Genomic DNA, 14,940 nt, shown 5'->3' with positions numbered 1-14,940 from the left:
TTCTACTGTAGATAATGTCCTTGATGGAGGTTTGCAGCTGTTTATCATGACAAGTTGCAAAGTCACATTTATCAAGCTCTCGCTGTGTGGAATTAGGAGAAGAGATGAGATATAAAAGCTGTTTACTTTTACCAAATCTGTCATGCAACTGCAAATGAAACTCTGGCAAATTACTTTAGCACAAGTTTAAGCTTTGAATGCTTAGCTTATCTAAAGGTGAATATTTTCTTAATTTCTTAAGGTTAGGCGCATTAACCTCTAGTTTATTTATTTAAATTTACTGTTTTGTTTTGTTTTTCATCAATTTGTCCCAAGAGATTTCACCTTGAAACCAAGACAAATTGCTGTACAAACAGGTCTGTAAATCATAGCTTAAATGTTTTCCTTTTTTGTGCAAAATATTAAGACTTGAAGGTTTGACAGCACATTTCAGTGTTCTTACTGACTTCTGGAAAATTATCTAATTAAAAAAAACATATTTACAAGAGAAAACATTGTGAAGAGAATAAAATGGACATCTCTATGCATTTTTAATTAAAAACTTGCCTGAATTCATAATGTAGCTGTCAGAATCTGTGATATCCACTTAAGGTGCAAAGTTTGTTTCCAGTCAGGCTTTCACATCTCCCTCAGACAGAGAAGGCTCCACATACTGCATCTTTTTGGCACTTGGCAAGATGCTGGCAGGTAGGTATTGGTCACACGGTGAGTGCAGCTCATCCATTTCTGTGGTGAAGTGGTCAGGACTCTCGCCGTTAGACGTCTCCTTGATGACACTGTAGGTGAGTGCCACGCTATAGGTGGCAGGTTTCTCCATGCGCTGAGGGCCACAGTGACACAGCTTCTTGAAGGCGGTGCGGAACTTCTGGGACATGGCGTTGTAGATGACTGGGTTGATGGCACTGTTCAGGTAGATGCAAAGACGGCAGAAGAGCAGAAACCAGGTGTCCAGGTAGGCTTTGTCTAGGAAAGAGTTGACCACCACTAAGGTCCGATAGGGCATCCAGAGTAAGGCGAACAGGATCACCACCACAGCTAGCATCTTTGTCACCTGATGAAAAATGATTCAAATGTTAAAAACACTAGTCATTACAAAGAAAAAAAAATAGGTCAAACGGTGTTCAAATTTTCTTAATTCTACGTGAAACCAAACACAAGCCACTACAGTCAAGTCAACCTAAGGTCCCCTGACAATCCTCCAACAAGGGATTAAACCAATTAGAACGGTCTTTGTGGGGTCTTAGTGAGGTATTAAGAATGGAATGGGTTCTCCATTGCAGGTAATAAAATGTAATAAATGGAAGGAGCTTGAGCATGGACAAAACTTTTTTTATGGTTGATGTTGTGGTGGTTTATCAGTATGGTGACAGCATATCCATGACATGGGGCCCACATGCACCAGTGTGGCTTGAGCGTCAAGAATTTTATTTAAGGCTGGTCACACTGCATTCATGCTGAAGGTATAGGAAATCTTCAAGCAAATAGTTACATCTGAGAGGCATTCAGTGCTAGGCCCAGGGTGTGTTGCAATTTGTTTGTGCTGATGTATAAACCATGGTGAGATGACAGGAAAGTGTCTTGGAGATGGGAAAAATAGTATATTTGGTGAGTACTAAGAGTAAAGGGGTGTCATAGCTGCCTTCAAAATAAATTTGCCCAACTCAGCCATATTCTAATAGGTTGAGTGGGTGGTTCCTAAAGTTGGAGTAGGGACCCCACTGTGGGTTGTGAAAATGCAAGTGAGATGGGCAATCTTCATAAATCACATAAAATTTGAAAACGATTGCTAAAGGGTGCATTTTTGCCATAATTGTTATAAGATATTAAAAAACGGTACTCATAAATTATTACAAAACACAACAATACTTGTTGAGGCTGTTTGTTTTGTCATTATATTCTTGTTCAGTTAACCTATTAAAAGTCTTTGTACACTTCAACCAGCAAAAAACTGTCTCACACGTTTCTGCTGCTGTTATTTTATGGGTAAAAAGCTAAAGAGTGTAGGAACCACTGGGTCATGGAGAGTGCACCATGTTCAATATCCATTATGAAGGATGGCTAACATGCCAAATCCTCCTTCATGAACAAGCACATGAGTGAGTACTTTATGAAATGGCCATGTGAATTGCATTTACAGGCACGTTATTAAAGAAAAAGATTATATCTGAGAGGCACCAAAATAGCTGTCTTAGATGAGTCTTATTTGTTCATAATTTCATTTCAAAAATACATTTGCATGTTTTAGTCATCCTTATACAAGGCTCTTAATAAAGCCTACCATCACTTACTCACAAATGTGTTTTTCCTATTAATGTGAGATAAGAAATGGTTTCATCCAAGTTTTCAACCAAAATAAATCTTGTTTTAGGCACTAATGGCAGACAGAGTGTCTTATCTTTTAGTCCGAAGACATTTACAGTCTTTACCTGTGCCTTTAAATGAGTTTTCATTGTTAGTCGTTGAGGTTGCATTACAGACAGAGGTGTGTGTGTGTGAGTGTGTAGAATGGTGGGGGGATTGGGTGTTCACAGCATTGTGTTCAATTCTATTTTATTACCATCAACCTTTCTGCTTACCAAACATTTCCATTTCCTCCCTCCTTGGATGAAAAGCTGTCACCTGATGAAACTTTTTGCTTTTCTTGAGAAACAGTCCCTTAAAAAAACAATGTATTTGTCACGGACTTTGTCATCCTCACCCACAGTTAAATTCCAGAAATGTGTCCATATTGGGACAAGTAATAACAGAGTAACAAACTGTAAGATAAAAACTTAAGGACTGCAGGCTGCATACATCCAGCAGTTTCACTGTTGCAGTCAGCTGCCTAAGCTGTGGGAAGCAGAACATATCTTTAATTAATAAAAAAAAAATCCCCTTCATTCACCTTTTTACTAGAACATAAGATTGTTTTTATTGCATTATAAACAGAAACAAAGATGCTTCTCTGACAAACTGACAAATTAGGTGCACAGAATTTTTTTTAGCAATGTATTGGGAATTTAATAAAAAAAGTCAAATATCTAAGGTTTTTTGGGATTATTTCTTGAGCTAAAAATCAGAATACTAAATGGAGAAAAGAAAACCTTCACCCTGAGTAATAAACTTTGTGGCTCAAAGTGAAACTTCAAAATGTTTGCCCAAAGTTATCTAAAGGAAAAAAGTGTTGCTCCTGTCTTATTTAGAATGGCCTGCTGAAAACATGACACTAATATAATATGAGAAATGGATTCTACTTAAAATACATATCTCAAACAATTTGAAGTCAGCAAGAAAGAAATTTCTCCTTTTTACCCATGGTCAAATACAGTTAAGATCCACAAAATGATGACATGTTTGACATCAGTAATGCACAAATTCAAGCACCACAAACAGCAACATACTATATTATGACAACACAATAGTGTTTCATCTTTTTGTAATTGACATTTAAGGAAGAACCAGTAGGATATATATAAAACTCTACACCTGCAGCCAGTGCAGGTGGAGGTATTGGTAAAATATTTAAAAATATCATTTCATGCAGTATATATTGACTTCAAGATTTCTGTCTGATACCTGTCCATCTAATGTACACATTATTATTTGTATCTTTAAATTGAGTTTTAATTTCAGTGCTCTGCAATGAATTTTCCTTAGTCATATTTTTCTTTTGTTGATATTCCCAAAAAGCTGAAGATTTTGCTTGATGATTATTCATTTAATTTGACAAAACCAAGATAATACAATGTGGAAATTTAAAAATGTGACATAGATCAATTGATCATTGATAAAACAAAGTCTCGAAATGTCTCAAAAACATTTGCTGTAGGTTCTCACTTTCCTCACGAGTCACTGAGCCTCACTCTCATGTTGAAGGAATTTAAAACGTGTTCAAAACATTTGCAGCAGAAATTTTTTCAAAATAGTTGCAGGGTCGTCTCAGGCATCTAGGACCCATCTCACACCCTTTTAAATTAAGTTGTCATAATTCTAGAATGTGGAGGTTGTGTTAACAAAGATTATCTAAACTGGATGCATTAAAAATGAACAAACCAACATTAAAGCATGCAATGGATTTAGATGTCTGGATATCAGCATACACCAAAACAAGCCCAAAATATCTCTTAAAAACTTCCCCCACTGAAGGCAAAGGCAGAGTGATAATCTGATAGATAATAAAGATAATATTTGTGTCTATATGTGTGTTGAGTTGCCTGTACCATTAGCAAAATATCTCATGGATCATGAATGCATTGTAATGAATCCTTCAGAAAGTAATCACTGGATCTACGTCTTCAACAGATTAACGTCTGGAGTCAACCCCATTCAAGATAAAACCAGAGTCCAAATCTGTCAGTTTTACAGATATTGACCCTAAACATTTGGGGTGGTAGTAGCCTAGAGTCATTCACAACACATACACACAAATGCTAACAGATCATGCAAGATGTTGTAACACAGGTTTCTATAACTCCATCATTTCTTATCATAACATGAGTTTTGTCTAAAACTCTGGCATGAAAGGCAGTGAGTGATATACATTCCTTGAAGGAATGCTAGCCTAATTCATTTTGAGATCCCATCCTGCACATGATTCCTCCCTGATTTAGTGAGATGTTTTTCATGCATTTTAAAAGGTGTTTTCTGTTTACTTCCTTTGGTAAGACCTGGAGGTTGCTGTGAGAAAACATATTTACTTCTCTGTCTGTTACTTTTGTACCTAATGTGTTTGTGCTGAACGGTCAGTGTTGGATTGTGCAGTGGACAGCTGTGATCTGCTGCTTTCTGATGCAAAACTAGTGCAAATTGCTCACACCTGTTGAATTTGATGGCCGTATTTGCAACAGCTAGCATATAACTGGAGCTATCTGCATTGTGAATATAATGCTGATGCAGAGCAGTTACCAGCTGCAACTGAACTTCTAAATATAGAGCAGATAACATGCAGTGTGAAATCATAAATATACTCACGAATGTCTTGGAACACTTTGAACACAGGCTTACTTGAAAACAATTCAATTGCAATTGAAAACTTGCCTATTTTTTTCACACTTTTTCTGCAATTTTGAGTCTTCGACATTCTCAGCCCAGTGAGATACTGGCATTTTGCATTCAAGACTGGTGCTAAATAAATGTGTCGAGTTTGACATGTGAGTAAAATTGTTTTAATCTTTGAAATCAAAAATAAAATAAAAAGGTCTGTTTTGGTGATGAAACCCCTAAGCCCCAAACAACAAACAAACGCAAATAAATCTGGAAAGATTTTTAAAGGAAGAAAAAATTCAGGGCTTACTGAGATATAGAGTTGAGGGATTGGATTACAGATATTTTGTAAGGTTCTATCTCTCTTTCAACTCTTCAAAAACAATATAAATTTATCTTGTTATGCGGACGTTGGTTGGTTGAGTATGCAATGAGAAAATAAACAAAAAAAAAGCAAAAGTACCGAGGTTTAATATTATCTAATGTAGCATTAATTCACACCAGCATGCTGTTTTTGTGAAAGATGCTTTACAGGCTTGCAAAATTATTTAAACAAAAAACAACAAACTGCCACCGTTTGGCTAGCCATTTTTTAGTTTTTAAAAAGAAGACATATTTGGTCTTTTTACTTGAGCACTGCAAGTCTCAGTTGTTTGTAAAATTTTAAATATTCTCTGATTTGCCTAATATTTCCAGCGTAACGATGACTCTTCATATATGTTTTCATAGAATAATAGGGGACTTCAGAGCTTGGATTGGGAAATTCTTTGTTTGAGCTCAGGTTGACAGGTTATCACAGGCACCACATCCATGTTCAACAACCTGATCTATCCTTGACTTCTCCCTGTATACTTTCCTACCTCAGCTGTCTCTCTCTACCTTCACCTTATATGGTGCTCTCTGCCAATGCTGATCGGAGTATGGAAGGTATACAGGATACCTAAAGCTATTTTAGAAAGCCTTCTCTGTCTGAGCTGCCTACGGCCTGAGATGCTTGGAGTTTTCCTGTTTGTCTTCATCCCTAATTACTGTAGTAACTGGAGTGAGTCTGCAGCGTATTCTGACTTGGTCTTCTGATCACACTCACTTTTAAGTAACTTAAAACAAACATTTGGGCATGTGAAGAATATGGGCATCTTCTTACAAACATCTACATACATTTGCATGAATTATAAATTATTAATTTATTAATAAGTAATTCCATTTGGGTTGGAAATCTGAGCTTTGAATGTAACAGAAAACTTATTACTTATTACTGCTCCACACAATGTTGACTATTTTTTAAAGCTTCTCACCGTTTTTCATTCATAGAAAACTTTTTCTACGAAACCATCACAAAAATCCAACTCAATAATGTTCTGACTCCAGTCTACAAATGCCCCCTAGTTGTTTGTTGTAGATTAATTGTCCACATCCTCATGAAAACACAGGTTGACCTTTTCCTTAACAACTAATGTATTTTTTGCATTTTAGTCTAGTTTAGTGCCACTGAATACATGTAACTCTACTTTAGTTAAGGCCTAAACAGTTTGTAATGTGGTTTATTGACATGAAGAAAGAGGTTAATTATCCAGCATTGCTCAGTCTGTGTCTCTGTTGATTGGCCTATCAATCAAGGCTTCATTGTTGCTACATGTTGGCGAGCTGCACCTGAATGTTCAAATGATGGGTGGAGTTCATCTCAGGGAACGTAAAGAAGACAACATATGTATTTAATTTAAAGATATGACAACAACATTGACTTAACTTGTTTTAAAGAAGCTTTTATCAATTACACTAGGTAACAAAATTCCACTTTTGTCTTGTTCCTGGGTTTAAAATATATTTAGCCAGTTTTATAAAAGTAAGCAAAACAAAAAAAAAACAATTTTGATCTAAAAACTTTGCTTTTATGGTTTATCGATTAATTGACAATTTTGTCTCTTTTCAATGTAATCCCAGTTCTATTGATTTTTAAGTAAATTTAAAAAATATGTCTATAGGTGTGTGTGTGTGTGTGTGTGTTTGTCTGTCTGTTAGCAAAAAAATATATAAACCACTGAATGGATTTTTAATTTTTAAGTTTCCAAGAGCAATCACTAGATGTACACTTACAACTGATTAACTTTTGGAGTCAACCCTATTCAAGATGGCTGCCACAACAAACTGACATTAGGCTCGTCACAAAAATGGCTGTAACTCAGTCAAATTTACATTGGCGGGCGATATGCATTCTTTCAAGGAATGCTAGGCCTTTAATTACATTTTCTCCTCTCAGCTGCAGTCAGGTGAATCCTCATTCTTCTTGACCTTTAGGTAACCTAATAAGCCAGGTGGGATGGACCTCTGCTTGTGTCCACATTGAGTGGTTAGCGCTGACCACCAGAAACATGTGACTGTTTGTCTTTGTGTGTTGGCCAAATTAATGGAGAAAAGAGCCAACAGCCTGTTTGAGTTAGGCTTAACTGATCTGACTACCCAACAAAGCCCTGGAGCTCCCTTAGGGCAGCCCCACCCACCTCATTCCAGGGAGGCGTCAAACCTAATCTGATAAACAAACGTCCCTCGCCGTCTTTCTCCACCTGAGTCGGCTCAGTGTTTTGTTGCTTGGAGAGCATTCTGCTTTATTTTAAACACTGAAGGGTGGTTTAGTTTTCCAAAAGGTGGGTTTTCTCATACATGACAGTGTTTAAAGAGAGTGGTCCAGATAATCCAAACAGCTGTGGTCTTTATGCTAAAAATATTCCATATTGTTATCACTTTTTCACTTATCTAAATTAAAAGCCTCACCCACCACCTTTCATCCAGTGTTTTAGACTAATGTCATTTTATGTTGAGGTTTTGGCAAAATGTTGAAAATAACATTATGTGCGATCTCATGCAATATCTTGTGTATTCTCACATGATCTGTAAGCGCTTGGAGTATGTGTTGTGAATGATTCTCAGCTACAACCGCACCAAATGTTTACTCAGTATCTGTAAGAGTCATGTAAGTCATTTTTATGTTGCCTATGGTCAATTAGCTGTGGTGGCCATGTTGAATTGGGTTTACCCCAAACGTTAATCAGTTGTAGATGTACAGCCTAAAATCCATCCATTCATTCATCCATTTTCTTTAGCTGCTTTTTCCTTACTGGGTCATGGGGAGCTGGTGACTATCTCTAGCTGGTGTCTTTCTTTAGCAGTCATTATGCAAATGGCGGGGTACAACCTGAACAGGGTCACAGACAGCCTACAATTACTTTCTGAAAGTTTTATTAAAATTCATTTTGTAACTCATGAGATACTTTGCTAATTGTACAGATAAATTAACACACACACACAGACTACATTTTGCCACACAAAAAAACATTATCGCTCCACCTTGACCTTTAGCAACAGGTGATAATAAAATGTATATTTTCTTCTGTCAGCCCGCCCCAGGGCAGCTGTGGCTACAATGTAGTTTACCACCATCAGTGTGTGAATGTGTGGATGAATGGGTGAATGATTGTAGTGTAAAGTGCTTTGGGGTCCTTGGACTAGATAAAGCGCTATATAAGTGCATGCCATTTACCATTTACCATTCTGAGAATACAGTTCTGCTTTAGTTTGAAATCTGTTCAGGAAGAGGGGAAAATAAAATTCTAGCTGCACTTCACTAAACTCCTGACAGTGACTGAGCTATGGCAGGACTTCGGTGAGCTGAATATAAAGAAGGAAAAAGGCAGTGAGATTTTCTGAAAAGTTCTAAGGAAAGGAGCAATTTGTTGGCATAAACTCTATTTGTTTTTACTAACAGGTACTTTGAACATATTTTCACCCTGGAGGTCCCTGTGCTGAAATGTTTTTTAAGGCTGACTGTGTGAAAAGATCACCGACAACAGCTAAACAGCTAAAGACACAGCATCAGTGGAGATGCAATCGGGAAGTTTTTATTACCCACAGCCAAAAGGCCAGCAATAATGTTTTTGCCTGTCTCTTTGTTTGTGTGTTTGTTTGTCTGTTTGTTAGCAAGATATCTTATATACCACTGGACAGATATTGCTGAAACTCTCAGAAAGTTATAATTCCAATTCAAGCCAACTGTGCTTAAAAAACACAAAAACAGCCATAACTTGGTCAGTTTTACATAATATGCAAAAATTTGATGTGGTAGCAGCTGTCAGTCATTCACAACATGTACTCTAACTGATCGTGCAGGATTTTGAGGTATAGCATGAGACTGAGCATAACATTATTACCAAGACTTGACCAAAAAGGCTATAACATGATAATATGTCAACAAGAAATAATCTTAATTTAAAATTCTCACATGAAAGGAAAACAGAGAGTGAGATCGGTGCGGCTTTCGCAGTATTGCGTACTTTGTACCGGTCTGTTCTGGTGAAGAGGGAGCTAAGCTGCAAAGCAAAGCTCTCTGTTTACCGATCGGTCCATGTTCCCACCCTCACCTATCATCATGAACTCTGGGTAGTGACTGAAACAATGAGATCTTGGGAAAAGAGGTCAAAATGAGTTTTCTCCACAAAGTAGGCTCTCCTGTAGAGATAGAGTGAGAAATTCAATTATCTAGGAGAGACTCAGAGTAGAGCCACTGCTGCTCCACATCGAGAGGATACAGGTGAGGTGGTTCGGGCATCTGGTTAGGATGCCTCCTGTACGCTTCCCTAGGGAGGTGTTCCAAGCATGTTCAAATGGGGGGAGACCCCAGGGAAGACCCAGGACATGCTAGGGAGACTATATCTCTTGGCTGGCCTGGGAGCGCCTGGGAATCCTCCTGGAAGAGGTGGCTGTGGAGAGAGATGTCTGGGCTTCCCTGCTCAAGCTGCTGCCCCACAACCTGACTCTGGAAAAAGTGAAAGATAATGGATGGAATGGCTGTATGTAAAGCAACAGGTGATGTTAGTAAAATACGTTTACTATCATTACTGTTCACTGATTGTAACTGGCCTCTTGTGTGAAGTTTTAATTTGTAAGAAATTCCCTTTTTTTTTTTTTTTTTTACTAAACCGCTCTAAATCTCTCTTTGGCCTGGTAATAGAGGGGATTATTGTGCTTCAGTTTCTCCCAGATGTGCTTTAGCTGCTGAGCCCGTGCTCACTTATTTTTTTTTTTAATTTTATTGTTGTGGAGCTGTTACTGACTGGATTTCAAGTGGAATGCAAAAAAAAAATAAAAAATCCATAGAGATTGAAATTTCATTTCTTTTTCGCTTCTAGTGGAGGTGGTGGTGGCTCAGGATGAAGATGACTGTCTGTCGTTTGAGAGGCTGGTAGTTCAACTCCAGTTTCCTCCACCACATTTTGGTGTTCTTTGCCGAAACGCTGAACTCCAAGATACTCCTGAGCTGTGAATCAGAGTGAGTGTGTATAAGTGTGTGAGTGTGTATAAGTGGGTGAATATGACTTGAAGTGTAAAAAAAAAAAAAAATCTTAGAGCGCTCAATAAAAGTAGAAAAGAACTGAATAAAGACAGTCAATTTGCCATTTATCTTGTTCCAGAGAGCCCATATTTACATGTTTTGTATGTAACTGCGAATAGATTTGTCTCAGCTTGATTTTATTCTCTTTTTTTGCCTCCAATCAGTCACAATTTGTCCTGTCAAACTCCTTCAAACGGTGGTATCTCAGTGAGCTCTGTTGTGAGACTAATTGGTGTGAAAAATGTCTCTCAAAATTCTGAGAAAATATGGGAATTTTCAGCTGCATTCCTAATGAACTGACTGTTTGTGACCAAGTGATCATTTAACTGCACGTTCCACCGTTTGAAAATATTTCTTTTATTTTTGCACTTCACAATTTTCTTAAAATCATTTTACTACTAATATTGGATGTTTATATCTTGCACAGAACCATCTCTAATTCCAAGAAGCCAATTTGGATTTTGTTCAAAGAATAAAAAAGACCATTTTAGAAGGTGCGTGTGTATGTGTGTGAGGGGGGGGGGGGGGTCTAAATTATAACAAACACACACAGCAGCAAAATGCCACTACAGTTTAAGATAACATTCTGTACATGTAGTTGTTACAGTACCCTTTCTCATAAGTTTGGAAAAAAGTAAACAGTGATTTTAGAGAAAAAATATATAAAAAAGATAAATTAAAGGAATGTTTATTGCTTGCCACCTTTCATGACAAAGTTTTAGACTGAAATCATTTTATGCTAAGAAGGGACTGAGTTACAGCAAATTTGGACAGACCTTGTAAATGTTTTGACCTTATGTCCCATGCAATATTGTGAGATGTTGCGAGACATGTTGGCGCTTATGATTATGTGTTGAAGATGAGTCTCAGCTATACTACTTCACCAATTTTTAATATCTGTAAGACTGACTGAGTTATAGCCCTTGTTGTTTGCAAATGTCAATTAGCTGTGGTGGCCATCTTGAATTGGGTTGACTCCAAATGCTAATGAGCTGTAGATGTGCAAACAGCGATTACTTTCTGAGAGTTTCACTAAAAGCTGCTTAGTGGATTATGAGATATTTTGCTAACAGACAAATAGGGCTGACTTTAACAGTTAATGCTAAAGTTTTAGGCAAAAATGTTGTGCAATGTGTAGCACTTAGAGTATGTGTTGTAAATGAAACTCAGCTATTATGACACCAAATTTTAGTAAAATATCTGTAAAATTGACTAAGTAGTAACCTTTTAAGTGTTGAGTAATGTTAATGAGCTGTGATGCCTTCTTTAGTGGGATTAACTCCAAAACCTAATCATTTGTAGATGTGCATCCAAATATAGTATTCTGAGTTTCATTTGTATTCATCCAAAAGTTCATGAAATATTTTGCTAACAGACAGACAGGTTTTACGCCAACAGATAATGCTTTACTTTTTAAGCAATATTGTTGCTTAATGTGAGGTGCTCAAAGTATGTGTTGAGGTGGTACTCAGCTACTACCACGTTAAATCTTAGCTTCAGATCTGTGAAATTCGCGGAGTTATACCCATTTGTGCGTTTTGTAAGTTTGCTAAGCGGTTGCAGCCATCTTGAATGGGGCTGACTCTAAATATTTATGAGTTGTAGATATTCGTCCAATGATGACTTTGTAAGAGTTTTGTTCAAATCCAACAGGTGGATATTTTACTAACAATACAGAAAAACGCACACATACAAACCCAGGCAAACACATTATCATGGAGCCTCTTGCTGTGAGCAATAACAATGACCATTAATTATTATTTTTTTTAAATTACTTCATAAAAAAAAAAAACTGAATTTCTTTTCTGTAATTGAGGATGTTTAGCTTCCTATCCAGTTCAAAACCGCAGAATGTGGAGTTCCCAGCTTTAAACTGCATTCTAAATTAATGGTGTTGAAGATTAAAAAAACAAAACAGAGTTTTATTCATGAAGAAATATTAAAAGTCTTATCTAATGTGTGTGAAACAGATATCTGTATAAATGACTTCAGTCTGGGGGTTTTATGGTAACATGACCTTTTTATAAAGTCACATTAATTCACTTCTCAATTATTTTTCCTCCTCAGTGCGCGAAGAAAGTGTTATCAAATGTGTGTGAAAAGATTAAAAGCAGGAGGGGTGCTGGGGGGTGCTGATAAGTGACCTCACTGAGGAGTTGTGTCTGCTTTAGGATGGGGGGAAGAGGGGGGTAGAGGTTTATTTTTATCTGACCTGTGGCACAGCTGGAGCCGTTCACATCATTACGCAAAGCAAAGCGAGGGTTAATGATCAAACCAGGGGCCCACCTGTCTGCGGGAGGCGGCCGTGGTGCTGCTGGAGGAGCTGGTGCTGACCATCCTGCCCCCCTGGCTCGCCTCTCTCCTCCACTTCTTGCTGCCGCCCTTCGGGTCGCTCGGCAGCGGGTTGAGGAACAGGATCCGGGCGATGAGTCCGTACAGAACCGTGGCCAGCAGCAGCGGCAGCACGTAGAACACGGTGAAGTCCGTGAAGTAGATGGGCAGGTAGTGGTTCCTGGACACCTTGTAGGCGCACCCGAGCAGCACCGCGTTGTCGTACACAAACTTTTTGGTGTCGGACAGGAAGAGCCACATGACGCAGTAGACCGAGGTGAGCGCCCACACCAGCATGATGATCTTCTTGGCTCGGGATAAAGTGCACAGGAACTGCGCTTTGATGGGGTGGCAGATGGCGATGTAGCGCTCCACGGTGAAGGCGGTGATGGAGCAGGAGGACGCGTTGATGCCCAGGTACTGGAAGTAGGTGATCCCCAGGCAGCCCGCGTAGCCGTACACCCACTGGCCGCCGCACAGGGCGTCCGTGATGTTGGGCAGCCCGGCGGCCGTCAGCACCATCAGGTCGGCCGCCGCCAGGCTCACCAGGTAACAGTTGGTGGGAGTGCGCATGTGTTTGGTGGTCAGGACCACCAGGATGACCATCATGTTCCCCACGATGCCCACCCCGCATATGAGGGACACCAGGAACACGCTGACCACCTTGTATTCAACAGAGAAGTCCGTCCAAACGCCCAGAGTCTGGTTCTCCTGCGTGCCATTATTCTCCACGGGCATGACGTCCACGGTGAGGTTTTCCATCACGGCGGGAGGATGGAGAAAAAAACTACACTGAGCATTGAAAAGAAAAAAAAAACACTTTTTGTTGTTGTTGTTGTTGTTGTTGTTGTTGTAAGAGAACCCTTCTACAAAAGATCAAAAACACTTCCCTCTGTCCAGATCCAGAAGAGTCCAACCAAACTGCCCGTTTCTGTCCGTGAGGTGATCCATTCCACCTGCAGACAGCAGCTGACGAACTGAGGCTGCAGGTTGAAGTTTTGCAGGCGGAGGAGTGGATGTTGTAGGCAGCTCCTCTCCCCGCTCCTGTCGCACTGATGACTGAGAGCTTCCTGCAGAGCCTCTCCGCTCCTGGGAGCCTCGCAGTGAAGTCACAGGCTGACGCACAGACCGGACCGTCCACCTTCTCCCTCTCAGCCTCCAACCTCTCACTAACTGATGTCAGGTGGCAGCTTGGACACACTTTCGTTGTCTCTAATGCTTTTGTTATCGCCCGCCGCCGAAGGCAACAAAGACGATTATATGTTTTGTCTGTGCGCTCGAGCGTAAACGTATGTCTGTTAGTAAAATATAGCATGAACCACTGAATGCATTTTATTGAATCTTGCAGAAAATAATCATTGGATGTACTTTAACAAATTGATTTACTTTTGGAGCCAGACCTATTCGAGGTGACTGCAACAGCGAACTGAGCTTAGAAAACACACAAATGGTTTTAACTCGGTCTGTTTTACAGATGTGCAAAAATTTGTTGTGGTAGTAGTTGAGGTTGATCCCCAAAGCGCACTCCGAACAGTGAACACTACACATTGCCTGAGATCTTTGCTTAAAATTTTGCCATTTTAATTCAACTCTGTTAGAAAAATATCTCAAGAACTACTGGGTGGATTTTAATAAAACTTTCAAAAAGGTGATTTACCGCTACAGGTGATGAACTGCTGGAGCCAATCCAATTCAAGATGGCTGCCTCAACCAACTGACTTCAGAAAACACAATCATAGCTAAAATTCAGTCAGTCTGACAGATATTGTGCTAAAATTTGTTGAAATTGCAGCTTAGAGTCAGTCACGACACAAACTCTAACGACTAGCATATTGCATCACATTTTTGCTTGAAACTTTGGCACTAACTGTTTGTCAACCTTGTTTTCCTGTTAGCAAAATATGTACTTAATCACAATACAGATTTTAATGAAACTCAATGAATGTACATCAACAACCATTACTATTTGGAGCCAATCCAATTCGAGATGGCTGCCACACTCAATCAACAATAGCAAACCCAAAAATGTCTGTAGCTCAGTCACTTTTACAGATGTTGAGCTAAAATTGGCTGCTGTGAGAATGCTGTGAAATGCAAAGCTTTAATTTTTTGTTATGTTTTCACGTGTGATCTTTCATGTTGTTGTTCTAAAGCCACATATTTCTCTTATTCAGCACACGCTTCATACTTAACATGTTTTCACATGATACAGGTGGTTTCCATTTGTGCTTTAATATATATATATATATATATATATATATTAT

The 14,940-nt window shown here is 38.9% G+C and overlaps 1 protein-coding gene across 1 annotated transcript; it reads right to left on the bottom strand.

Moving 5' to 3' along the window:
- Positions 1-413: 413 nt before the first annotated feature.
- On the bottom strand, positions 414-13,452 carry trhra (thyrotropin-releasing hormone receptor a). Its single transcript, XM_017413136.3, has 2 exons — positions 12,632-13,452; positions 414-1,051 (listed from the first exon to the last, which is right to left on the bottom strand). The coding sequence occupies exons 1-2, from the start codon at positions 13,436-13,438 to the stop codon at positions 611-613; spliced, it is 1,248 nt and encodes a 415-aa protein (XP_017268625.1). The 5' UTR covers positions 13,439-13,452; the 3' UTR covers positions 414-610.
- Positions 13,453-14,940: the final 1,488 nt, after the last annotated feature.

The sequence above is a fragment of the Kryptolebias marmoratus genome, linkage group LG16 (genome assembly GCF_001649575.2).
Source record: "Kryptolebias marmoratus isolate JLee-2015 linkage group LG16, ASM164957v2, whole genome shotgun sequence".
NCBI classification, from domain to species: domain Eukaryota; kingdom Metazoa; phylum Chordata; class Actinopteri; order Cyprinodontiformes; family Rivulidae; genus Kryptolebias; species Kryptolebias marmoratus.
This window is presented reverse-complemented; position numbering and strand designations above follow the sequence as displayed.

Bases quoted from the DNA above. Each gene is read 5' to 3' on its own strand.
- trhra (XM_017413136.3), bottom strand. From the start codon at position 13,438: ATGGAAAACCTCACCGTGGACGTCATGCCCGTGGAGAATAATGGCACG. The intron at 1,052-12,631 runs GTGGGCCCCTGG...ATTTTTCATCAG, and splicing joins CGGCCGCCTCCCGCAGACAG to GTGACAAAGATGCTAGCTGT.